The sequence below is a fragment of the Myxine glutinosa genome, chromosome 5, assembly GCF_964187855.1.
Source record: "Myxine glutinosa chromosome 5, kmMyxGlut1.1, whole genome shotgun sequence".
Taxonomy (NCBI): domain Eukaryota; kingdom Metazoa; phylum Chordata; class Myxini; order Myxiniformes; family Myxinidae; genus Myxine; species Myxine glutinosa.
Genome location: NC_136265.1, coordinates 121974850 through 122000729, shown reverse-complemented (window position 1 = coordinate 122000729; position 25880 = coordinate 121974850). Strand labels below are relative to the sequence as shown.

General features: G+C 46.7%; 1 protein-coding gene across 3 annotated transcripts in view; it reads left to right on the top strand.

The window, feature by feature from the left end:
• The window catches only part of MMS22L (MMS22 like, DNA repair protein), a 377026-nt gene that overhangs the window by 42952 nt on the left and 308194 nt on the right, over positions 1 to 25880 (top strand). For all 3 annotated transcript variants that reach the window (XM_078778618.1, XM_078778619.1, XM_078778617.1), the window contains one exon: positions 5173 to 5225. In XM_078778618.1, coding sequence (XP_078634744.1) covers positions 5173 to 5225 — 53 coding nt within the window. The remainder of the gene's footprint in view (positions 1 to 5172; positions 5226 to 25880) is intronic.

Here is a 25880-nt window from a genome sequence, read left to right as displayed (position 1 = left end):
TTGGCGGCAAACCGGACCATATCTCCGTGGACCGCCTCAAGCCGGCCCATTTGGACCTCGACCAACCTCCACGGTTGGCCCTTCCTCCACGGCGGGGCCGTCCCCCGTCGACCAAGCCCCCCGCCCGACCATCCGCCGCCAAGCCGCCTCCCACCCCCACACGAATCGCCAGGGGTCGTTTCGGCCGGGTCATTAAGGCCCCCCACAAACTGACTCTCCCTGTTCAAGTGAATTCTGGGGGGGCGCATGTAGCGGTTACCGGACACAATTCTCTTGTACCAGCCGGTGACGTAATCACCAGGCGGACACTCGGATTGCATACCACGCCCCGTTGAGAGGCGTGGCTTACTGTTTGAATTTGAAAGATATATTGCCGCTCGGGTTCGCCGTTTTCAGTGCATTCGTGCCGAGCTCGGAATAAACAGCTCTGTGAAACTCAGCTCGTTGTCGCGTCCATATTGTTGGAGTTCGACGTGGGAGCACAGCTCCACAACAACTTGCCAATTACATTAATTTGCTTATTCTTTTTACTACTTGGTTTGCACCAAGTCCTTTTATTTTATTTTAGAATACCCATGGTTTTCCCCAAATATTTAGGATTTTGCTTTTTAATATTTTCTTTTGCGGCATTTTGATGCTCCTTCGAGCTGGTAGGATAGCCTAGAGGTGTGGTCACTCGCCTTTAAGCTCTCTATCCTAGGTTTGAATCTCGACACACCTATAAAAATTGGCCTGATGATTTCACATGTAGTGTTAAAAATTTCACGTTCCAAATTCTTACCACCTTCAGTCAAATGTCAGGCCTGATTACCTGGTTCGTGAAAAATGTGCCAAGAACGTTACCTGGCCGACTCCAAAAGCAGTTGGGAATAATGTTGGCAGTAATAATCGTAGTAGTACTAGTAGTAGCTCCTACAAAGTTACCATGAAGGCACAAAGTGTAGATTAGTGTCTTGTGTATGCAGACAAGGCAGATCAGAAATGCTACCCTGAAGGGCATTTGTGAGCCAGCTGGGTTTTTCTCAACTCCCTGACAGAGACATGGAGATTCTGCTGAGACGAGCTAAGTTTCCAGAAACTCAGATTGCAAGCCTGTCTGTAAAAATGCTGACAGCACGCAGATTTGAACTTTTCAGCCTTTGGGAAACCAGTCCTTTCCCACTAGCTAGACCATGCTTCCCTCATCTATCTATAATTCCAGTAATCTCTGTGTGTATGTTTGTATGTTTGTATGTTTGTATGTTTGTATGTCTGTGACCGCTGTTTCTCGACAACCACGGGTCCGATATACTTTAAACTTGCCAGGTATATTGCTGGGGACCCGAGGATGTGCCTTTTCAAGGTTTCATATTAATCGGAGAAGTAGTTACCGAGCTATGTCCAAAAAACGATTCAACCAATCAGAGAGCAGCGAGCTATCACGTGTGCCGAACGTGGCGAACAGACTCTGCCTCGGACGGCACATTTGAGAGCGTATTCATTTATTTCACGTTGGAAAACTATGTTGCCGTTAAACTATGTTTTAAAACTAATAAAAACTAATTTGCGATTCATCGTATTCATCGCTTCACATTTGCGACAGTGAAGACTTCACTTCCGGCAGCCAATCACAGAACGCGTTGTTGCGAGCCCGAGAGCCTGCGCCATTACGGTTCGTAATTCGATTTCTTCCGGAGAAAATAATAATTTCTCGATTTCTTATGCGCATTATTTCTCCCAATTCAGTCAGAGCGAAGGGCGGAAGCGAAGAGCGTTGTTTTTTTTGTTTACGGGCGTACGGGCGGGGTAGAGCGTACGGGTAGCGTTTTTTGTTTTTTTTGGCAAGGAACGGGCACCCACGTACGGGCATGCCCTAGTTAATTGAAATGCCAATGTAAATGTATTACTTGCAAAATCGAAGATTTTTCAAGTATATTGGTCGGTTGCGTTTGTTGTTATTTGGCCAATTATTAATTTTTTTGACAAGTATGTTGATCATTCGCAATCGTGTGTTTGTTTGTGTTTGAGTGTCCGCTCACTTATACTTGCCGACAGGTCACAGTTTTAAATCGATCTTCACGAAACTTCACGAAGTGGTAGATTTTGTGGTCCGACAAAATCCTATATATTTTTAAGGTCAAAAAGTCAAAACGTCAACATATGCCAAAGGTCAACAACCTTTTTCAAATATCTAAAATCGTCAATTTTTATCCGATTGACTTGAAATTTGAATCGGATTAACATATCAGCTAAATTAATTCAATCACGAACTATTTTTGCGATCAACATAGGCCAAAAGGTCAACAGGTCAAAAGGTAAACAACTTTTTCAAATTTCTAAAATCTTCAATTTTTTCCGATTGACCTGAAATTTAAATGAGATTTTCATATTAACTGAATTCAACCATTTATTTTTCGGGTCAACATAGGCCAAAGGTCAACCACTTTTTCAAATTTCTAAAATACTCAATTATCATCCGATTGACTTGAAATTTGAATATGAATTTTCATATCAGCTAACTGAATTCAACCAACGGTCAACATAGACCAAAGGTCAACCACTTTTTTTTTTTTTTACAAATACCTAAAATCATCAATTTTCATCTGAAAAATCATCAATTTTCATCCGATTGACTTCAAACTTGAACAGCATTTGCACATGTCACGAAATAGGGAAACCTACTTTTTGAGGTCAAAAGGTCAAAGGTCAACTCAAGGTCAAGCTCCCAAAATCAATTGTCATCTGAAAAATCATCAATTTTCATCCGATTGACTTGAAAATTTAACGTCATTTTCATAGTGCGCCACTAATTTGGGAAACAAACTATTTTTGAGGTCAAAAGGTCAACAACTCTTGGTGAAACTTCTAAAACCATCAATTTTAATCTGAAAAATCGTCACTTTTCATCCTATTAACCCGAGCTTTGATCAAGATCGTCAATTTTAATCTTGATGAAATGGAGAATTTGATGGATCAATGGCAACCTTTTTTGGGGTGGTGGGGTGGATTTTGCAAGTATTGTGCTCTGCATGACGTCTTCTTGTTTGGTCATTCATTTACTTGAATTTGCGTAAAGTTTATTATTTTATTTTATGCAGAATATTTTTTGAATGCTGTTTCACAAATATTTTTCAAGTTGGCTAAAGCACTTTGTTTGATCATTGCTACCATGATTACACACACACAACACACACACGATCAACAAGGGGGATTTCTTGTTTTGAAAAGGAAAGGGTCCATACCAAAACCTCCAGTTAATTTATATAAAAGCTTTATAACTTTACTAGCAGAAGTATCCGGCGTTTCCGGGCGCGGCAGGGGAGGTGAACGGGGGGAGGGTGGAAGGGGAGGGGGAAGGATTGGGGAAGGAGGGTGGAAGGGGAGGGGGAAGGATTGGGGAAGGAGGGTAGAAGGGGAGGGGAGGAGAGTGGAGGGGGGGGGAAGGGGACGGGAAGGGAGGAGGGGCCCTCCCCTCCCCTTCCACCCTCCTTCCCCAATCTTTCCCCCTCCCCCTCCTTCCCTCCCCCTCCTTCCCTCCCCTTCCCCCCCTCCGCCCCCTTCTCCTCCTCCCCCCCCATTCCCCCCCGCCCCTCCCCTTCCTCTCCTCTTCCCCCTCCTCCTCCTCCTCCTCTCCTCTTCCCCCCTCCTCCTCCCCCTCCACCCCTCCCCTCCTCTCCCCCTGCCCCTCCCCTTTCCCCCTCCCTTCCCCCTCCCCTCCCTTCCCCCCCTCCCCTCCCCTACCCCTCCCCTCCCCCTCCTCCCCTCCCCCACCCGGCAACGCCGGGTACTTCTGTTAGTTCTCTATATTTTCAGTTCAATGGTCTGGCGGCGAGGATGGAACATCATGTGATCGCTCTGAGCGAATCAGCGAGCTGCTGTGGCACATGCTGAGATTCAGTGTATAATGTTCCTCGCTGAAATGCGCTTAGTTAAATATGAATAAAAAACGCAATCGCCTTTCGCTCTGAATTACGTGCAAACGCATGACGGAAATCACCATCGCCCAGCATCGAGTGCCAACCAAGATGGCACCCGGTAGCTACATCTCCACCTGTGTGGTGTGAATTGCAATGGTCATTCTATATATTTTCAGTTCAATGGTCTGGCGGCGAGGATGGAACATCATGTGATCACGCTGAGCGAATCAGCGAGCTGCTCTGACACATGCTGAGATTCAGTGTATAATGTTCCTCGCTGAAATGCGCTGAGGTAAATATGAATAAAAAATATGGATGTTGTCAAATATTTTTAGGTAGGCCATGTCCCTCCCAGGCTCAATGGCCATGTCTGTGCCAAATATCAAGTACGTGAGCCTCTCCGTTTAGGAGTCTATAGGTAACACACACACAAACTGTGTTTTATTTATATTGATTTATTTAACTTACTGGATCTCACTGGATATAGAGTCGTGAAGCGTTGCTTATTTTCCCCTCGTTATTCCACTGGCATTTGCATAGTGCCATTGATAAGGGCTGTATTTCAAGTTATTCACACTTGTGATTTATGTTGAATTAAATTATGAGTGTGAAGAATAGTTTGCAGTGCTTAAATGTTTTTGGAGGAATGGTTTAGCATGATATCAATAATGCAATTTGGCTGTGCAGGGTGTGTCGTGGCAACACTTTTCTTTCGAGTGGTGGAACGTGTACAAGTGTTTTATTGTCATGATGTTCGAGCACGAAGAGAACGTTTTGTTTGATATTGACCACGGAGTGACCTGGTATCCATGTGCTGGGCGCTGCAAGGAACGTAGGCCATGCTCCGATAGTAACTGCCCTGGTCACTGTGCGGAACAGGCCTGTCCATTTGGACAGAAATAGGTCCTTGTCAAATGATGTCGCTGTCATTGCCTGTTAACCTGCAGGATTTTCCTTCTCATCTTCCGATGTTTCCTGACTTGCTTGAAAGGGCTATGAACATTTTGGCACTCAGAAAGAAATGCACTCTTATGCCGTGTTGTTTCCGAGGATTTGTGGCTTTACTCGGTTTAAAATCAAAATATTCATCTTTAATTCCTTTTGTTAAATTGTCCCACTGCTCCATGATTATTGGGGCTTGAACTCATGTTGTACTCGACAAACAACATAAGGACAAAATTTTCTTTCGGACATAACATCCAAATCTTGTAATTCCAGGATTTTTGCATAAACTGTTTTACTTTAGTAAAATTGTTGTTCCCATCATGCCTTGCAGGCAGCAAGTGCTTCGCCTGGAGGCTCTGGTGGTGTCTTGTTCCAGCAATTTTGGTGAGTCATCAATCTCCCTATCATATCTAAGCGTTTTGGAAGCTTTCAGAAGTCCAACCACACACAGTAGCCGTCTTAATTTGTTTTGTTTGAAATGCTTAAAAAAACGGTGAAAAACGTTGTTGCATAAAAGTAAATAAATAAATTAATATACCCTGTTTAAAATTTACGCTTGAGATCTCTGTAAATCTGTGCACGGACTGCATCGGCTATGCTTTGTCGTGCAGAGAAGGTCTGACATGAGCTGTGGCACTTGCACTGCGGTGAGCTGTGGGTGTGAACACTCATTTCTAACATGCATAAAGCAACAGCAATGTAGCCAATTTGGACTCTCGCTTAGCAAGTTTGTTCGTGACTTCCAGCAGCTGTGGAAGTCACGTCGTGAAAGGGGCAGCTGGATGCAAATGCAATGGAACAACGTTTGCTGAATTCTTCCCTCGGCAGAGAGAATTCTATTCTCTCCTGATTTTGTAGTAATGCTGTTTTCCAAGAAAGAATCCAAAACCTTTTGCTTCACCATTATCAATTGCCTCTATTTTAATCATTTTTCTTTTCTTGTTGTTCATTTTCCCTCAAAGTGCCTTTTACCCTGGAGATGGTGGGCCTTTCTTTTGTTGAACCTTTATTGTGCTGTTTATTGTTTAAAGTGAGCGATGTGAACGTCCAGTTTGTTGTATTCGATGTACAGAGATAGAGTATTCACACCCCTTGACTTTTCCACTTTTGTTTCTCAGGAGTGGCTTCCGTCTGGCCACTCTCCCATAAAACCTCGATTCGTGAAACGCTGCAGAGATTGTTGTCCTTCTGGCAGTTTCTCCCATCTCAGCCAAGGAACTCTGTAGTTCTGTCAAGAGTGGTCATTGGGTTCTTGGTCACCTCCCTGACTAAGGTCGTTCTTGCCCGGGGTATTTTCACTTTTTTCACAATTCCACTTTGACATTACGGGGTATTTTGTGTAGATCGGTGATAATTTAAAATTCAATCCATTTTAAATTCAGGCTGTAACACAACAAAATGTGAAAAGGTCAAGGAGTGTGAATACTTTTTGAAGGTAATGTACGTGTGAAGCAGACGAATTATTGGGCCATTTAATTGGTTTGGGTGTTAAATCACAATACCAATTGATTGGACAACTTGTCCCACAAATTGTGTCTTTTATGAAACCGTAATGTGAATTTTAACACGATGAAGATGAGCAGTAATAATTTGTAAGTTTGAGTTCCCTTTCCGTTTTAACCATGGGTTACCGGTATGCTGTTATTGGCAACATGGCCTCAAAATACTGTGGGTGTCTACAAGCAAATTTCTCGAGACTCAAGAGCTTCAGTGTCCCACAAGATTGCAATGCTAGCCAAACTTGTGACGATCAGTTTACCGTATTCGCCTAGGTCGAGGCTTTTATAAGAGCTCGCACATATAATAAAGGGAACGGGAGACAAGGGGGAGGGAGGAGAGAGGGAAGCACAACAACAGTAGGAAACAGGGACATTGGGAGATCTGTGGAAGGGGGAGGGCTGGGGCTGGGTATACGGGATAAACTGGTCTTCATCAATGATCTCTCTGACTCTCTTGAAAATCCTCTATCTCTTTGCTGATGACTCCACTCTCTGCCACTCCATTCCTCATTCCTCAGATCGGCAGTCTGCAGCCTCCTCACTCTCTGCAGACCTGGACAAAATCATAGACTGGTCAAACAAGTGGAACATGTCTTTCAATCCTGACAAATCTCACACTCTCACGATGCCTCTCTGAAAAGAACGACTGGACAACCGTCCCATCTACTTTCTAAACAATCCTCTCCAAGAAGTTCTGTCACGAAAGCTTTTGGGTCTCACTATCTGCCATGATCTTTCCTGTGAAAAGCACATTTCCAATCTGGTCTCCAAAGCCAGTCGCCGAGGTCCTGAGGTCCTCACCACATACAAGGCTTTCATCCGCAGCTCAATGGAATACTGTTCTCCCCTCTGAGCTGGTGCTCCTGCCTCACACCTAGCTCGGCTTCACGCTGTTGAAACCAAAGCTTTCAGAATCATTGGAATCTCCTGCGATCAAGCTAACTCCGAGGGCCTTTCACTTACTCACCGCAGGCAGGTTGGTGGGCTTTCTGTCTTCTACCGACTCCTCTCTGGCCTTGCTCCCCCAGCTCTCTCTGGGCTCTGTCCCCCAAATATTCCTACAGGTCGCAAAAGATCTGCCAGAAACCCTCTTATGGTTAAACTGCCAAAATCAAGACTCTGCTCACCTTCACTCCTTCATTCCTCTTTTCTCCCACCTCTGGAACAAACTCCCTCACTCTCTTCAATCCCACTCATCCCTCCAGGTCTTTAAAACAGCTGCTCACCACCATCTCTTATCTTCCCCCATCCAAAACCCTGATCTTATCTACTGCTAATTCACCCCAGATCCACAATTTCTGAAATACCGGAAAATATCTTTCCTGAAATACCGGAAGTCCTTGCAGAGTCCTTGTGTTTTATACTTCTCCCACCCCCCCCCCCCTTCCCATGCATCCTGCCCCCCCCAAGCCCTCTCCCTCCCACAGATCCCCCGATGTCCCTGCTCTCAAATGTTGTGTTTGTGTGCTTCCCCTTCTCTCCCCATCTTGTCTACCCCTCCCTTTATTATATATTTTATGTGTCTGTTTGATTTTTTTTGTGTGATTAATGTTAGCTCTTTCACGAGCCTCGATGTTGTATACAAAAAAATAAAATAATATATATATATAATAAAATATAATAAAAACATGATGGACACTACAAGGACATTCAGGAAAGAAATCGGAACTTGAAGGAGGTGGATTTGGGGTGTATTAACAGAGGTAGCAAAGATCACGGTTTTTGAAGGGGGAAGATAAGAGATGAACAGCTGTTTTAAAGACCTGGAGGGAGGAGTGGTATTGAAGAGCATGTGGGTGTTTGTTCCAGAGGTGGGGAAAAAGAAGAACGAAAGAGTGAAGGTGAGCAGAGTTTTTATTTTGGCAGTTTCACCTTTTCATTTTGGCATGATAAGTAACGATCAAATGTATTGGGATCAAACAGACACCAAATTGTGTATTTCAGTATGATTGATTCGAAAATAGAAGATTTAAAATATCTTATTTATGCAAAGTCGAGCCTCGTGGTGGAGCTGGAACATAGAATGGGTACGTATATATATATATATATATATATATATATATATATATATATATATATATATATATATATATATAATTATATATATATATATATAATTATATATATATATATATATATAATTATATATATATATATATATATATAATTATATATATATATATATATATATATATATATATATATATATATATATATATATACGTATATATATATATATATATATATATATATATATATATATATATATATATATATATATATATATATGTATATATATATATATATATATATATATCTAACGATTATTTATTCAATCCAAATGAGACGCCCTGCTCGTACTGTGGAGTTTCTACTATTTCTTACAGATATATATACAGTGGAACCTCGACTTACGAGTGCCCCAACTTACGAGTTTTTCGAGATACGAGCCGTCACTCTGGCAGTTTATTGCTTTGAGATGCGAGCCGAGATCCGAGTTACGAGCTTTCGCCACCCGGTCACGTGGTTATCTTGCCGTTCAAGTACAGTATCTCTGTCGTATAGCGCTAATGATATATAACGCCGCCGATAATGATATGATAATTTATGATAATCTATGCAGCACGACGTGGTCCTCACGTCACACAAGGCGCCTTTGCCGGCGCAAAACGGCTCTCAGGGTCAAACTCGGTATCGTTTTGAGCGCACGGTTCAGACCTTCAAGAAAAAGTTTATTTTGTAAAAATCGAGCCACGCGTTCAAAAGATATGACCGGTTTTGTTCGCCGGCACGTCGGCGCTCGAATCGAATCGAGTTAAAACGAACACTGCCGTTGTCGGGTCCGTCTGAGACAACCACCGGGCCTAGAACGCTGGGACCGGTCTCGTTGGATAGGCCTGGATCAGATCTCGAAACGCTGGAAGCTGCACCTCTCTGTGATAATCTTGTGGACCATGACAAGAGATCGTGCGACACGTGGTTATCATGCCGTGCAAGTACAGTATCTCTGCAGTCAACTTGTTCAGAGTGCCGGCGATAGCTCGCCTTCTCTTTGTGGAAAACACGGTGAGATCCTTAACATCCAACAACTAATGGGACGCAAACGGGGCGCCCAGTTTAGCGGTACACCCATTGATGAATCACCCTGCCTGTGATTCACCCATGACAGGTTATAGCTGGGTCGGGATTCAAACCCAGGCTGGACAGTTTAGACTTTAGAGTCAAGTGTGCGTACCTCCAGTCCAGGCCATCCTGCCAACTTGTATGCTGCATACAGGTGAAATATAAAGCGCGAGATATTTTTATATATACTGTATATTAAAAAAAAAATTGGTGTGGTTTTTGGCGGGCTGGAACGGATTAATAGCATTTCAATGCATTTCAATGGGGAAATTTGATTTGAGATACGAGCAATTTGAGTTATGAGCTCGGTCACGGAACGGATTAAACTCGTAAGTCAAGGTTCCACTGTATATATATATATATATATATATATATATATATATATATATATATATATATATATATATATATGTGTATATATATGTATGTATATATATATTGTCACGGTTTTTAGAACCTTCACTTTGTAAATTTTAGTAAATGTTCCCTTATAAATGATCCCCTGTAAATATCCCCATTAATTGGCTTTATTAAAGATCGCACCCTAGTTTAGTTAGTCCATGTACAACACGTAGAGCACCATTGGACCTCTCTGTAGTTATCTCATTATTATGTGTTTTAGTTAAGGATCTGTTCCCAATAGTTGAATCTGCGTTGCATTAAACAAATAAGATAGGCCTCTTCAATTTCCCCAATCATCTGCCGCTCTTCAAAATGCAGTAGCAGTAGGGCAGCGTTCGCTGCCCCTTGTCTTGGTTCGGTTGATGGCCCCAAGCCGCCATTGAACATGCGGTCTCATGCCGAGGAAAAAAGGGGCGGGACACAAGAACAAGGTGTGGCACGTCAACTCGCCATCAGAGGTGGAGCCAGCGAGCCCTCGCCGGCCAACCAGGGCCGATGTGAGCCGACCGGTAGGCGTGTCATAGGAGCCGGCGGCTGGATACAGCAACGCCCTATAAAAGTGGCTGCGAGTGACTGCTTCCAGAGATTAGTGAGAGGGGGGTGAGTGCGAAGGTCCGAAGTGCAAGGTACCAAAGGAGAACACGCTGAATCGTGAGGCAGGAGAGTGGGTCCGTTGACAACGACAATCTCGCCATATATTCGCATTGTCAGACCGCGTGAAACTAATATGTGCAGCTGCCGCCGGGTTTCGCCTCTGGACCGGAGCGTGGACTGGAGCGGACCTCGACGCTGCGCATCTGCCCGGACCTTCCTGCCCTGCCATCGGCTTGGACCTTCTCCTCCTTCCAGCCATTCCTTCCTGCCAGTCCCTATTCGTGTGAGTCTGTTTGTTCTGTTTGGGGCGTATGATAATATAAGACTGTTTTAAGGCTGCCCTGTGTACCTGCTTCTTCCTCTCCTTGTAAAGGCCCTTCTTTCGTTTCCTCTTCATTTCGTGTACATAATTAATAAATATCTGTTCTTCCTTTACTTTGGTTTCTTCTTCCCTCGATCGCTGTAGTCCCTTCCCAATTGAGTACCTGTGGCACGATTCGGCCAACGCTCGGAGTCGGGTTTAGTCCTTTGTTAACGGCCTGAGTCGTGGCTCGCTTCGCTCGGCGTGTCCATTACAGCTGCGGCTCGGGCGGGGCTCATTTCCTCGCTTACCGGAAGGTGCTGGTAATTAGGTAAAAGGAATAATTGGCCTACTACCCTATTCAGTGCTGCCCGGAAGTGACGTCATAGCTCCAGGACTCGGACGGCCATTGTGATAGACGAGGGGATTAAACCCCCCTCGGTAAGGGGAGTGCCGAAACCGAGATTCACAACAATTGGTGTCAGGAGTGTGGGATTGGACCCGAACCAAATTTTCACATCTAAAAAATTTGGTCAAAATTTTGAGCGGCCGAAATTTCATTTAATATCCCAAATTAAAATCGTGCCATGGATAGTCAAGGCGATTGGGTGCCGGTTGGGGAGAATGAGGAGGTAGAGTCGACCCAGGACCCCAGGGAGGAGATGGGGGAGATAGAGGAGGAGGATAATGAAGGTGCGGTAGAGGGGGATGCAGGCGCACAAGATGGCGGCGCCTCACACGAGGTTGCAGGAGCACAAAATGGTGCCTCGCACATGGTGGCAGGGGCTGCGCTCGCTGCGCAAATGGGAGGGATGGATATGAAGGACCTCATTGCGCAGCTGCAGGCAGCCGTACAAATGAGTATGGGAAGCCAAATTGAGCGATTGGGAGGCCAAATTGGAGCAATGAGGGACGAAGCAAGGGGTACCAGAAACCAAATTGGGGGCCTAGGAAGCCAAATTGAGGGGTTAGACAACAAATTTAAGGGGTTAGACAACAGATTGGAAGGATTAGAAGGCAAATTAGGGGGCCAATTAGAGGACGTGGGTAGCCAAATTGGCTAAATGAAGGACGGGTTAACGGGGTTGGAAAATAGAATGGACGCCCAGGAGAACCGGATGGAAGGGGTGAAGAATGGGTTAACGGGGCTAGAAGACAAGATGGGAGGCAAATTGAGGGAGATGGGGGAGCAATCCGCCTGGGAAATTAAACAGATGGGGGATCAGATAGAGGAGGTAAAAAACGGGTTGGAAAGTAAATTGGATGCCCAAAGGAATGATTTGGAGCAGATGAGGGCGGCATCTACCAAAGAGATGGGGGAGGATATAAGGCGCAGAGTGAGCGCAGAGGTCGCGGGAGTACGCGACAAGGTGAAGCGGGGTGAGGAGCGTGTGGAGAAAGAGGTGAGGAAGAGTACGGCGTGGTTACAAGGGGGTATAGAGGAGTTGACGCAGGGAGTAGGGCAGCTGACAGTGGGACAGAAGGAGCTTGGGGAGCAGGTAGAAAACAACACGGCGGAAATAGGGGGGTTGAAAGCGACGCCAAAATAGATAAAGAAGGAATTAATGGCGACAAAGAAAGAATGTCAGATGGTACACGAGGGGTTGACGAAGAGGTTAGAGGAGGTGGTAGAGACAATGGAGACGAAAGAACGGGAAGTTAGGACGCACATAGAAACGACCAAGGTGGCCTTAGAGGGAGAAATTGAAGGGGCGCACCGGGAAATAAACGAGGTGAAACAAAAATTAGAGGAAGTGGAAGAGGGGGGTAAGTGAAATTAAGAAGAGACGGAGGGAGACTAAGAAAGAGGTAAAGGAGGAGGTGATGGAATTGGTGCAAGGTCTGTGCTCACAGCGTGATGATGTGCTTACTGACCAAATAAAGAGTTTGCAGGTGGCGGAGGAGGAGCGAAGAAGAAGAGGAGCCGAGGTGAGTGGCGATATGCTCGGAAATGTATATGGTGTGAGGGGAGATTCAGTGAGCTTGGGTGTTGGTATGGACCCGGGCGTTCGTGAAAGGCCAAGGGTGAGGTGTGCGACTGGTCTGGAGTGTATGGAAAGAGAGTGTGTGCAAGGATGTCCGACTATGGGGAGTGCGAAGGGTATTGGTGAGCCAGGGTGTGCGGTGGTGATTGGGTGTGTGCCAGAATGCACCCCTATGAGTGGTACGGAGTATGTACCGGGAGAGGGTGCGCAAGAAGGTGCGCGAGAAAGGTGTGTAACAGAGGAGTGCATGATAACAGAGTGTGCTGTCGAGAGTGAGAGTGAATGCACGACAGAGTGTGGTGGTGAGAGTGACACGGAGTGCGAGTTGGTTGTGGTGAGTGGGAAAGAATGCCCACTTGGAATGGTTGAGCATGTGTGGGAATGCACACCTGAGTTGGTGGTGAAGCGCGTGATTGGGTGTGCAAAAGAGTGCACATCCATGGTTGTCACAGAGGATGTGACCGAAGAGTGGGCGCGAGGAGGTGTGTTGATGAAGTGTGCGAACGACGAGTGTGCGCCAAGGTGTGTGAGGAGGTGTGCGGTGGTCAGGTGTGTAACGAAGTCTGTGAGCGAAATGAGTGTACCTGGGTGGTGTGTAAGAGAAAGTGCAATAACAAAGTGTATGGAGACACTTGGATGTGTGAGTATGGGAAGAGTCGCGTGTGGGTGTGAGCATGTGCGGGGAGCATCGACGTTGACCGGGGCAGTGTTTAGGCTGACGGATAGTCGACGCGAGCCCTCGGTCCGTGCCGGGCTTGGTGTACTGCGGGAGCCGGCGGGGATCGGTGTCGCGTTGCTCCTGTTGGGAGCGCCGCGCATGATCCGGGCCGGGCCCCGCCCTGCATGGTCGCGTCCGCGCTTTGCCAGGCAAAGCGGGCGGCCTGGTTCGAGGGAAGGTAGGAGGGGTCGGAACGGCGCCCCCTTGTGGTTGCGGCGTTCCAGCCGGGCAAGATTGGGCCATCGGGCAGGAGACCGAAAGGCTCCGCGCCGGGGTGGACCTCGGAAAAACTCCCCTGAATCGAGAGCCGGACGGACCCAACCGCAGGAGACCAAACCACCCGAATTCATTGCTTGGGTTTTTTTTCGAAACCGAGCTGTACATGTAATGTAATGTAATGACGCACCGAGGCTCAGAATAATGGACGATTAGGGGTAGCGGTAAAAATGATTGGCAGTAATGATTGGCAAATTTGATGAGTAAAAATGATTGGCAGTAATGATTGGCAAATTTGATTGGGAAAATTTGATGGGCAAAATTTGATGGGTATATGGTATAGTGGGAGATGCCCGATGTGGAGGGATGGCAAATCCACCATCCCTCACATCATACCAGGGCACATGAGCAGTAGTTTATGGGGTGGCTGTGCAAACTAGCCCGGGAGGGTTAGGATAAAATGATAGGGATCTAGAAAGATGACCATAGGTAACATGAGAGTTAAGTAGTGACATTGTACAGGTAGTAGGGGACGTAGGTAGATTAGCTGGTTGATAACGACGGGGGAGTGCTTAGTATAAGGGAAGACGGGGAGCACGAGTTTCAGAAGGGAGTAGTCAGATTAGACTTACTTTTTCCACATGCGAAATTTGCATTTATGTTTATTTAATTATACAATGGACTACAAAATGTAAATGTTTCATGATATTTGTTATATTATATCACCTTTATCTATCAATATTGTTGAAATGAGATCAAATAGCTGTATGTTGAAAAAGTCAAAACTTTACATGGGGTGTACTTACTTTTTCACGTGACTGTACGTACATACATACATACAGGTTGAACCCCCTAACTTGGCTGGGAAGCGAGGCACAGATTGAGTCTCACCCCCAGCAATTGCTGCACAACCTGTTAGCAACAAGTTTGGCCTGCCACGCTGACACATTGTCTCTGCCTTGCTCCTCGACAATTAGGTTTGCAGTCAGGAACATTAAATTTGACTAAGGAAGCACACTAACTCTATGACAACACAACTACACTGACGTCATGCGGATGCCTCCTAGTTTGGAGGTGATGCGTCAGTATAATATATATATATATATATATATATATATATACACACACACACACACACACACACACACACACACACACACACACACACACACACACACACACACACACATATATAGTGGAACCTTGACTTACGAGTTTTCCGAGATGCGAGCCGTCGCTCGGGCGGTTTATTGCTTTGAGATGCGAGCCGAGTTACGAGCTTACGCCACCCGCCACCAGGTGGGTTCCGGTCACGTGGTTATCTTGCCGTGCAAGTATCTCTGCCGTATATCGCTGCTGTTTTGTTTTCGCATTTTGGTTATTTTGGAGCTTACGCCACCCCCCACCAGGTGGGTTCCGGTCACGTGGTTATCTTGCCGTGCAAGTATCTCTGCCGTATATCGCTGCTGTTTTGTTTTCGCATTTTGGTTATTTTGGAGCTTACGCCACCCCCCACCAGGTGGGTTCCGGTCACGTGGTTATCTTGCCGTGCAAGCATATCTGCCGTATATCGCTGCTGTTTTGTTTTCGCATTTTGGTTATTTTGGAGCTTACGCCACCCCCCACCAGGTGGGTTCCGGTCACGTGGTTATCTTGCCGTGCAAGTACAGTATCTCTGCCATATATCGCTGCTGTTTTGTTTTCGCATTTTGGTTATTTTGGAAAATTTCTTAGTTTTAACCATGGGTCCTAAGAAATTGAGTGCCAAGGGCAGTGCTGAGAAGAAGAAGAGGATGATGTGCTTGGATATAAAACACGCAATCGTCGAAAAACATGAGCGAGGTGTGCGTGTTGTCGACTTGGTGAGGCAGCAAGCTCGGATGTGAAGGCAGCTGAAGATTTTATTATAACTTTTGCCGAACTGATAGAAGCCGAACGATACATCCCCCAGCAAATCTTCAACTATGACGAGACAGGGCTCTTCTGGAAAAAGATGCCGAGGAGGACGTATATAACGGCAGAGGAGAAGAGCATGCCAGGCCACAACTTGTTCAGAGTGCCGGCGATAGCTCGCCTTCTCTTTGTGGAAGACACGGTGAGATCCTTAACATCCAACAACGAATGGGACGCAAACGGGGCGCCCAGTTTAGCGGTACACACATTGATGAATCACCCTGCCTGTGAAACACCGACATGACAGGTTATAGCTGGGTCGGGATTCAAACCCAGGCTGGACAGTTTAGAGTCAAGTGTGCCTACCTCCAGTCCAGGCCATCCTGCCAACTTGTATGCTGCATACAGGTGAAATATAAAGCGCGAGATATTTTTATATATACTGCATATTTAAAAAAAAATTGGTGTGGTTTTTGGCGGGCTGGAACGGATTAATAGCATTTCAATGCATTTTAATGGGGAAATTTAATTTGAGAAACGAGCAAATTGAGTTACGAGCTCGGTCACAGAACGAATTAAACTCGTAAGTCAAGGTTCCACTGTATATATATATATATATATATATATATATATATATGTGTATGTATATGTATGTATATGTATGTATATGTATGTATATGTATGTATATGTATGTATATGTATATGTATGTATGTATATGTATGTATGTATATGTATGTATATGTATGTGTATATATGTATATATATATATATATATATATATATATATATATATATATATATATATATATATATATATATATATATATATATATATATATATATATATATATATATATATATATGTGTGTATATATGTATATATGTATATGTCACGCTACCAGATGCTCAAATTATGGATTTAGAGTTTTACCGGCAGCATTAAAGTACCAACCCTGTACCTCTGTAAAATAGCAGGGTTGGTCAAATTGGGTAATTACAAATGCATGAATTTTTTTTTTTAATATTCATGTGTTACCCAAAATGTCAAGTTTCTCAACTTTTCATGCCAGGAAATCAAGAAAATTTCACAAAAAATACCAACCAGTAATTAATTTACAATCAGAATCAATTTCTAGGGTTCTAAAGGTTTTTTTCAAGCATGATGTTGGCCAAGTAAAGTAAATAAAAGTACCATAAGAGTTTTTGGCCGAGTGCCAATTTTTTTTGGCACCTTGCCAATATTCTGTATTTTTCACTTTTTCCTAGCAAATAAGTTGTGACCAGCACTAATTTTAATTGGAATTTATGGGAAACAAACACGCTCATGTTTCTTCTACTACTGCTGTATTTATTATGTGCAGCATAATCTGCATTGAATCTTCAAGCATAATCTGCATTGCAACTGTGCACAAATACTGTAAATCCTCGCCCCCCCCCCCCATCTGTACGCTAGCCCAAGCTGTCATGCCAAAATATCAAGGCAAAATGACGAGTAGGTCTACATGTATAGAATTTTCACACACATGTTTGGTGAAGCACCATTTACAAGAAGTATGTACACAAGGCTTGACTTATCCATGAAGGACAAGAAATGCATGTGGCATCATACTACTTACACTTGAAAACCCCACGGGATATTAAGTTGGCCGCCAGAAGTGTGATTCAAAGGTCAAGTCATTGTCTTGTGAGCCTAATTCACAAAGTACATACAAGTACAGCATTGTTCAGTAAACGATATTCTTTGTCCAGTATACGAATAAAATATCATGCACACTGGATGCACAGCACTGAGCAGCATGCACAGGTCTTATCAATTGCACAAACTATAATGACTGTCTCAATCATTTTCAGTCATGAGTCAACAAAATGAATCAGATTGTCATATAAGTAGTGGACAGGTCACAACACCCGTTGCTTCTGCGATGGCCGGCCGGCTTACAGTGAGAGCAGGTTGGCCTGGCACGCTTGCCACCAACAGCAGCAGAGTCACCAGATGGCCAATAAAGGTATATTTCCGGCGGTTTATTGCTGATAAACGATCAATCCGGAAGCGAAAACGGTCTGGCACCCCGCTCTGCTCACCAAACTCTCCTCCTTTGATATCCATGGAAATCTCCACGCATGGCTGGCGGACTTCCTCTATAGTCGTAGTCAACGTGTGGCCCTGAATGGGTTTCTCTCATCTCCTCTTCCTGTTCAGGCTGGAGTTCCCCAAGGCAGTGTTCTGAGCCCTGTGCTTTTTCTGGTCTTCATCAATGATCTCTCTGACTCTTGAAAATCCTCTCTATCTCTTTGCTGATGACTCCACTCTCTGCCGCTCCATTCCTCATCCCTCAGACCGGCAGTCTGCAGCCTCCTCGCTCTCTGCAGACCTGAACAAAATCACAGACTGGGCAAACAAGTGGAACATGTCTTTCAATCCTGACAAATCTCACACTCTTACGATGTCTCTCCGAAAAGACCGACTGGACAACCCTCCCATCTACTTTCTGAATAATCCTCTCCAAGAAGTTCTGTCACTCAAGCTTTTGGGTCTCACTATCTGCCATGATCTTTCCTGGGAAAACCACATTTCCAAGCTGGCCTCCAAAGCCAGTCGCCGACTGGGCATCCTCCGTCGTGCGAAATCCTTCCTTGGCACACCTCAGCTCCTCACCACATACAAGGCTTTCAGCCGCATCTCAATGGAGTACTGCTCTCCCCTCTGGGCTGGTGCTCCTGCCTCACACCTAGCTCGTCTTCACGCTGTTGAAACCAAAGCGTTCAGAATCATTTGAATCTCCCGCGATGACGCTATCTCCGAGGGCCTTTCACTTACTCACCGCAGGCAGGTTGGTGGTCTTTCCGTCTTCTACCGACTTCTCTCCGGCCTTGCTCCCCCAGCTCTCCCTGGGCTCTGTCCCCCCAAATATTCCTACAGGTCGCACAAGATCTGCCTGCAACCCTCTTATGGTTAAACTGCCAAAATCAAGACTCTCTGCTCACCTTCACTCCTTCATTCCTCTTTTCTCCCGCCTCTGGAACAAACTCCCTCACTCTCTTCAATCCCACTCCTCCCTCCAGGTCTTTAAAACGGCTGTTCACCACCATCTCTTATCTTCCCCAATCCAAAACCTTGATCTTTTCTACCCCCGCTAATTTCACCCCAAATCCACTTTTTTGAGGTGACTTTTGACCTCTTTCCTGGAAGTCCTTGGTGTCCTTGCGTTTTATACCTATCCTGCCTCCCCCCAGGCCCTCTCCCTCCCACACATCTCCCGATGTCCCTGCTCTCAAATGTTGTTTGTGTGCTTCCTCCCCTTCTCTCCCCATCTTGTCGACCGCTCCCCTTTTTATATACTTTGTTTGCTTTGTTTGTTTGATAAATGTTAGCTCTTTCACGAGCCCCGACTCGATATACAAAACAACAAAACAAACAAAAAAAACGGTGAAACACGCCGCGCCGCCTTTCAATGGCGTTTATACGCAGTAGATGTTTAGCGCATCTGGTACAATAATCTGGTAGCGTGACACACATACATATATATATATATATATATATATATATATATATATATATATATATATATATATATATATATACTGTATATATATATATATATATATATACATACATACATACATACATACATACATACATACATACATACATACATACATATATATATATATATATATATATATATATATATATATATATATATATATATATATATATATATATATTGTTACAGACGTGGCTTGGATGTTATTCACCGAGCGGTTTTGGGATGACCACGTCTGCACAAGATTATACTCGATATTATACCCGAACGTTGACTAGTCGCGCGATGCTAGGTCAATGACGGAACAGACACACGGCTGGGATTAAAATGACGACACCAGGGATACGGTTCTCAAGACCTCCGGAGGAGATTATATTCGTTACGGAAGGTCAGATTACAGGGACGAGAGGGACAGCAAAGGAAGATAGGCACTTAGACACAACCTTATATTAACCCCAACAGACGACAGGTAAACGGGACAAGGCTGACTCACACGGGGGTTGATGGCAGGAAAGCGGTTGTCGATGGCTCCAGGTGCACCTGGGCTCAGGGCAGGATCGACCCGGTCCGGTCCAGAGATGCGGAAGGTTGCACAGCGCTCGAGGTGGCGTCTTTTCGTCTCAAGCTGGGGGCGCATCTGACGTCACATCCGGCGCGGGGCCGCGTATATCCGGCGGGGAGTGACACGCCCTCGGCTCGTTAGCTCCGCCTCGTGGAATCGGCACGTTGCTTCTCATTGGGTGCGTGCGGGGGGGTTACCGGCTCCGCCCTTGACGAGGAGCTGACAAGGAGCCCCTTTGTGGTAACCCCGTGGAGCGCATGGTCTGGAGCGCGTTGTCTGGAGCGCATTGTCGATGGCGGCTAACCGAGCCGGTGGGAGGACGCACACTCCCCCCCGCGCAGCGCCGTGCCCCTCTGTTGTTGTAGACGGGGAAGAAGATGGGAGGAGGTATGGGAAAGGTCCTAAACTCACTACTGGTGCCATATAATCACATTCTGGTGCAACGAAGAGTCATAATTAATGGAAACGAGGCCTTAACTGACATAGACTAAGAATAACTAGCAAGATGTCCGAAAGTGGTCTACGTGTGGTGCGGTGGACCTGGGCACGACATTTAATGGGGGAAAAAGGGGAAGGTCGGCTCTACTGATTGTTGTTTACAGACAATGGGACTAGGGAATGGGGGATTGGGGATAGTTGGGGAGTATTGGGGAAAATAGGGGAATATTTACAAGCGGATATGGAGGCCAAATTCCATATTCGCAACATTGCACCCTTCTCTACTCTCGGGGCGTCCCGACCCGATAAATTTTTACCTACTTTAGTGTGGCACGCAATGTAGTTCCCTCTATTATTAACTCTACCCTGAGTGCGACAGTTTTACAGATATTCACGAATGAGTAAATATGTCCCCCTGCGACGTTGCACCCTTCTCCTCACAGAAACACACCCACAGGATAACCGAATCCGGAAAGAATTCTCAAACTAAACATACAGCCGGTAGGGAGCATTATTTACACAAGACTACGCTGATATTTACACTACGATCCAGGACCTGTTTTTGGAGGAACACATGCAGATGTTATGCATAGAGAGAGCACGCTTGCCAGCATCGATACACCAACCCACGAGTGCTCTGTGGCCGACGGCCTTTAATAACGTGCAGAGCACCCCTTCCAAGCATCAAGCACCACCCCATCACACAGTGAGCACCATCCGGTGCACCAATAAAGTGTTTATAAATCATTGTGTGGTGTCGCAGCCGGCCGATGTTCTGCCGCTGGTCTTGCCTTCGTGTGGTGCACTTGGCCTTCTTACTTCTTTTCTAAAATAAAGAAAGGCGCCAACCGCGTCCATTTCTGTATTTTGTCCTTCAGTGGTGTCAACTATAAGTGGTTCATCTGTTTGGCATAGGTGCCACGTTGACCCATAGGTCCTTCCACGGGTGGTGCTTGGCCGCAAAAGAACTGCGGTCCATTGTGGGTGGCCACAAACATTGCGGTCCGTATGGTGTATCGATCCAAGCAGCAAGCAGCGAAAGTGCAGGCCCACAACTGCGTAGCCAGCACCGCTCTCTCCTCTCTCTCTACCCCAAAGCCAGATCCTCGGAGGTGGGAGACAAAAGAAGAAGACAAGTGAGTAAGGTGGTAAGGGCGCAAAAGTGCACGCAATACAAGATGATGCACACTGGGGGCACATGGGAACCAGGTGAGACAGGTACGTTCCTATCGTACGCCCCCCCCCACCAGGTAACCTACATGGCCCCTCCCTTACCCCTTACTGCATCCACAAAACACAACACTACCCATAAACATCTACTTTACAAATCAACAAACATCCCTACTGTCTTCCCCGTTCCTCCCATAAACCAAATTCGTCTTCTCTCCCTCCTAACCAATCAAATTTGCCATTTTCAACTCTCATCAAAATTTGCCATTTTCAACTCAACATCAAAATTTGCCATTACCAATTCATCATCAGTCCCTCCTAGGGAGGGAGAGATGGAATCACCCCAATGTCTCATCCACGTCGTGATGCGTCTCACAAATCCACAGCAATCTCATTTCCTGCTACAAACCAAGAAAACACAGGTGTGGAGTCATCATCATCACCTCAGGTAAGTGGCTGCGTATGGTGCGACAGGTTCATCAATCCTAACTATCTCCTAAATGACTTTAACAACTTTACACTACCCGGGGTCTTTCTCCAGCCAAACCATTGGCCCTCTTACACTATGGGTTCTAAAAACCAATTCCCATTGGCCAAACTGTGGTGCTCTTCAATTTGGGGTCTCACTCCCCCGATTCATCTCCCGGTGCCCTCGCACAATTTCTGGGCTGTGGCGTGTACCTCTCCCAGCGGGTCTACCCACCTGCACACCTCCACCACTGTAGTTGCCTCCGAGCTTACCTGTTCCTTACCCTAACCTATCTACCTGGGGAAGGCCCTCTGGCGCTCTCCCCACTCCGTGCCCTCTCTGGCACTGGGCTGCCCGATCCACACCCGGGATCCTCAGGCACCCACTCACAACTACCGGCTCCCAGAGCCCACCTGCGGCCTCACCTGGCCGACATCCTCACAGTGGTGGAGTGCCCAACCAACTACACACACTAACAGGCTACACGCCCAGCCATTTCCACAACACTAATGCACCCATCCACAATACCATTCTGCAACCGCACCACAAATGCCAATATCCAACCACAATTTACCTGCACCCTCTACCTAACACTTACACTACCCGCCCCGGGTACTCGTGAAAGGGGTCCACTCTTCCCCCATCCACACCTTCGCACCATGCACACCACTCCGTACCACTCACTCCAACTCTCTCCACACACCTGTACCTGCACACCTGTGCTCTCACACCTGGTGCCACCTGCACCCTTCTCTCCCCAAGCGCATTCGCGCTGATCCACACACTCACTACTCATACACTGCTCCACACACCTGTCCAGTTGCACACCTGTGCAATCACACCTGTTCAATTCTCACAAACACGGCAGCATCTCAGCTAACTACTCCCTTCTGAAACTTGCGCTTCCCAGTCGTCCCTTTAAACTATTGCGCTCCCTCGTCATTATCATCCACACTAATCTACCTGCGTCCCTACTACAGGTATCAGTCACTAACTAAACTTAACGTCACCTAATGTCAATCCTCGCTAGATCCCTACACACCATATCCTAACCCACCCGGGCTAGTTTTCACTGCCATACACCCCATAAGCTATTGCTCCTTTGCCCCCCCTTGGGCAGGGTGGCAGGGATGCCACTCTTACCCACCGGGCCCATCGCTCACTACCAATTTTGCACATCAAATTTCAACAAATTAAAAATTTGCCAATCACTACCCATCATCTGCCAATCACTACTGCCAATCCCTTGCCAATCATCAAATTTTGTTTTTCTCTAATTTTGGGTCCAAAACACTAACCTCATCACCCAGTCTACTCACTAATACCTCTCGGTGCGCCAATTCCCGTCCAAAGCCCGGCTTTGTAAAGCCAAGCCATGAATGCGGGTTGTTCTGTGCCAGCGGCTGGATGCGTCCGGCACTCGGTGCAGGGACGGGGGCTTACCCGGGCCGAGATCCCACGCATCACCTCGGCGTGGAGCCATCCAATGTCCCGATCTCGACCTGCCGGCACGTCTCAACAAAACGTGGTTGCCATAACGACCCTTCCTATCGGGCTGCCAGCTCCGCCTAGTGGAGCCTGGACGCGGCCGTTCAAAGCGAGGCCCGGCACGCACCGAGGGCCCGCTTCGGCTAAAAGTCGCTCTAACCTCTAACCCGTGTAACGTCGATGCTTCACCTGCATGCTTACACCCCGCAGCCCGTTCCTTGCTCACACATCCAGCCGTGCCCATGCTCCTCGTACCTTTCCTTACACACCCAGGTACACCCATTCCACTCACAGCCTTGGTCACACACCTGACCACCGAACACTTTGGCACACATTCGTTGGTAGCACACCTCACCAATACACCGCTTCGCGCCCCCTCCTCGGTCACCTCCTCTGTGACAATCACAGGTGTGCTCCCATTCGCACACCCAACCACGTGCCTCACCACCAACTCCAGCGTGCATTCCCACTCACGCTCTACCATTCCAGGTGTGCATCCTTCCATCCCAGGTGTACATCCTCGCTCACCTGTCACAACCAGCTCACTCTCCTTGTCACTCTCACTACTCTCACCTCCATTCTTGACAGCGCACTCACCCTTACTCTTGACAGCGCACTCTTTCCTCGTGCACCTGTCCGTCACACACCTTTCTCGCGCACACTCTCCCGTTACACCCTTTGTAACACTCACCACAGGTGGACACTCTTCCTTACTTCTGACAGCGCACTCTTTCCTCATGCACCTGTCCGTCACACACCTTTCTCGCGCACACTCTCCCGTTACACCCTCTGTAACACTCACCACAGGTGGACACTCTTCCTTACTTCTGACAGCGCACTCTTTCCCCATGCACCTGTCCGTCACACACCTTTCTCGCGCACACTCTTGCGCACACTCTCCCGTCACACCCTCTGTAACACTCACCACCCCGCGCTTCCATGTGCCCCCTCGCACACGCGCTACGACCGACTCACTCTCGCCAGCACCCTCACTCCTTGGCACACACTTTTTCCTCACACACCCCAGAGTCGGACTTTCTTGCACACCTCCTTTTTCGCACACCAGACCTGTCGCACACTTCACCAACGGCCTCTCACGAACACCCGGGTCTATCTCGACCCCCAAGCTTCTTAAATCCCCTGGCGCATCATACGCACGACCATATTGGTCACCACTTACACCGGGTCCTCTTCCTCTTCGCTTCTCCTCCATCACCTGCGAATCCCTCATCCGGTTAATGAGCACATCATCACGATCCAAACACAGACTTTGGACCAATTCTTTTATCTCCTCTTTTATCTCTCTCTTATCCCCTCTCCGTCGCTTCTTAATTTCGCTCATCCCTTCTTCCACTTCTTCTAATTTGTGCTTCACCTCTTTTATTCCCCGGTACGTCTCCTCAAGCTCATCCTCTAAGGCTACCTTGACCGTTTCCAGGTGCGTCCTCACCTGCCGGTCCTTCGTCTCCATTACCTCTATCACCTCGTCCAGCCTCGTTGTCAGTCCCTCACGTACCATCTGACATTCCCTCCTCGTCGCTACCAAGTCATTTTTTAAGTCATTTTGTGTCGCTTTTAACCCTCCTATTACCGCTGTGTTCTTCTTTACCTGGTCCGTTAGTTCTTTTTGTCCCTCCGTCAGCTGTTCTACTTCCTGCGTCAGGTCCTCTATGCCCCCTTGCAATTTTACAGTCCCCTTTCTCACCTCCTTCTCCATGTGCTCCTTACAGTGCCTCACCTCCTCGCGCACTCCTCCGATCTCCTCACTCACTCCTCTTCTGATCTCCTCTCCCATCACTTGCATCTCCTGCCCAGATGCCACCCTCATCTGCTCCATTTCCTCCCTGTGAGCATCCAGTTTAGTTTCTACCCCCATTCTGACCCCCTCTATCTGCTGCCCCATTTGGTTAACTTCCCTTTCCGCTTGGTCCCTCATGTCCCTCAATTTGCCTTCCATGGTGTTTTCTAACCCCTCTAACCCTTTTTGCATCCCTTCCATTTGATTCTCTTGAGCGGCCATTCTGTTTTCTACCCCCGTTAACCCCTCCTGTATTTCCCCTAATCTATCGTCTAATTTCCCAAATTTCATGTCTAATCCCTTAAAATTATTGTCTAATCCCTTAAAATTATTGTCTAATCCCTCACTGGTACCCCTCGCTTCGTCCCTCATTACCCCTATTTTGCCCTCCAATCGCTCACCCTGAGCATCCATCCGGTTCCCCATTACCCCCAATTGCTCATTCTGAGCCTCCATCCGGTTCCCCATTTGTCCCATACTGCTTTTCAAACCTCTAATTTGGTCTCCCAATTGCTCACCCATTTGTTCCATAAGGGCCCTCATTTGCAGGATAAAAAGGTTCGAATCCACCAGTGGCGCCACTACGGTCGCGGGTGTGGACGCCGCGGCCACCTCGTGCATGACAACGCTATTTTGCGACCCTGCCGCCCTCACTGCTTCGCTCTCCTCTTGTCCCTCAATTTGGTCCTGGATCGACCCTACCTCACTCTCCTCTACCGGACCCCAGCTGTCTTGGTCTGCCATAGCGCGACTTTCAAAATTCGGGTTTTTATACAACAAAACAAATTTCGGCCGTTATAATTTCGCGCGGGAAACGCGCTCCGAATCGATTCTAC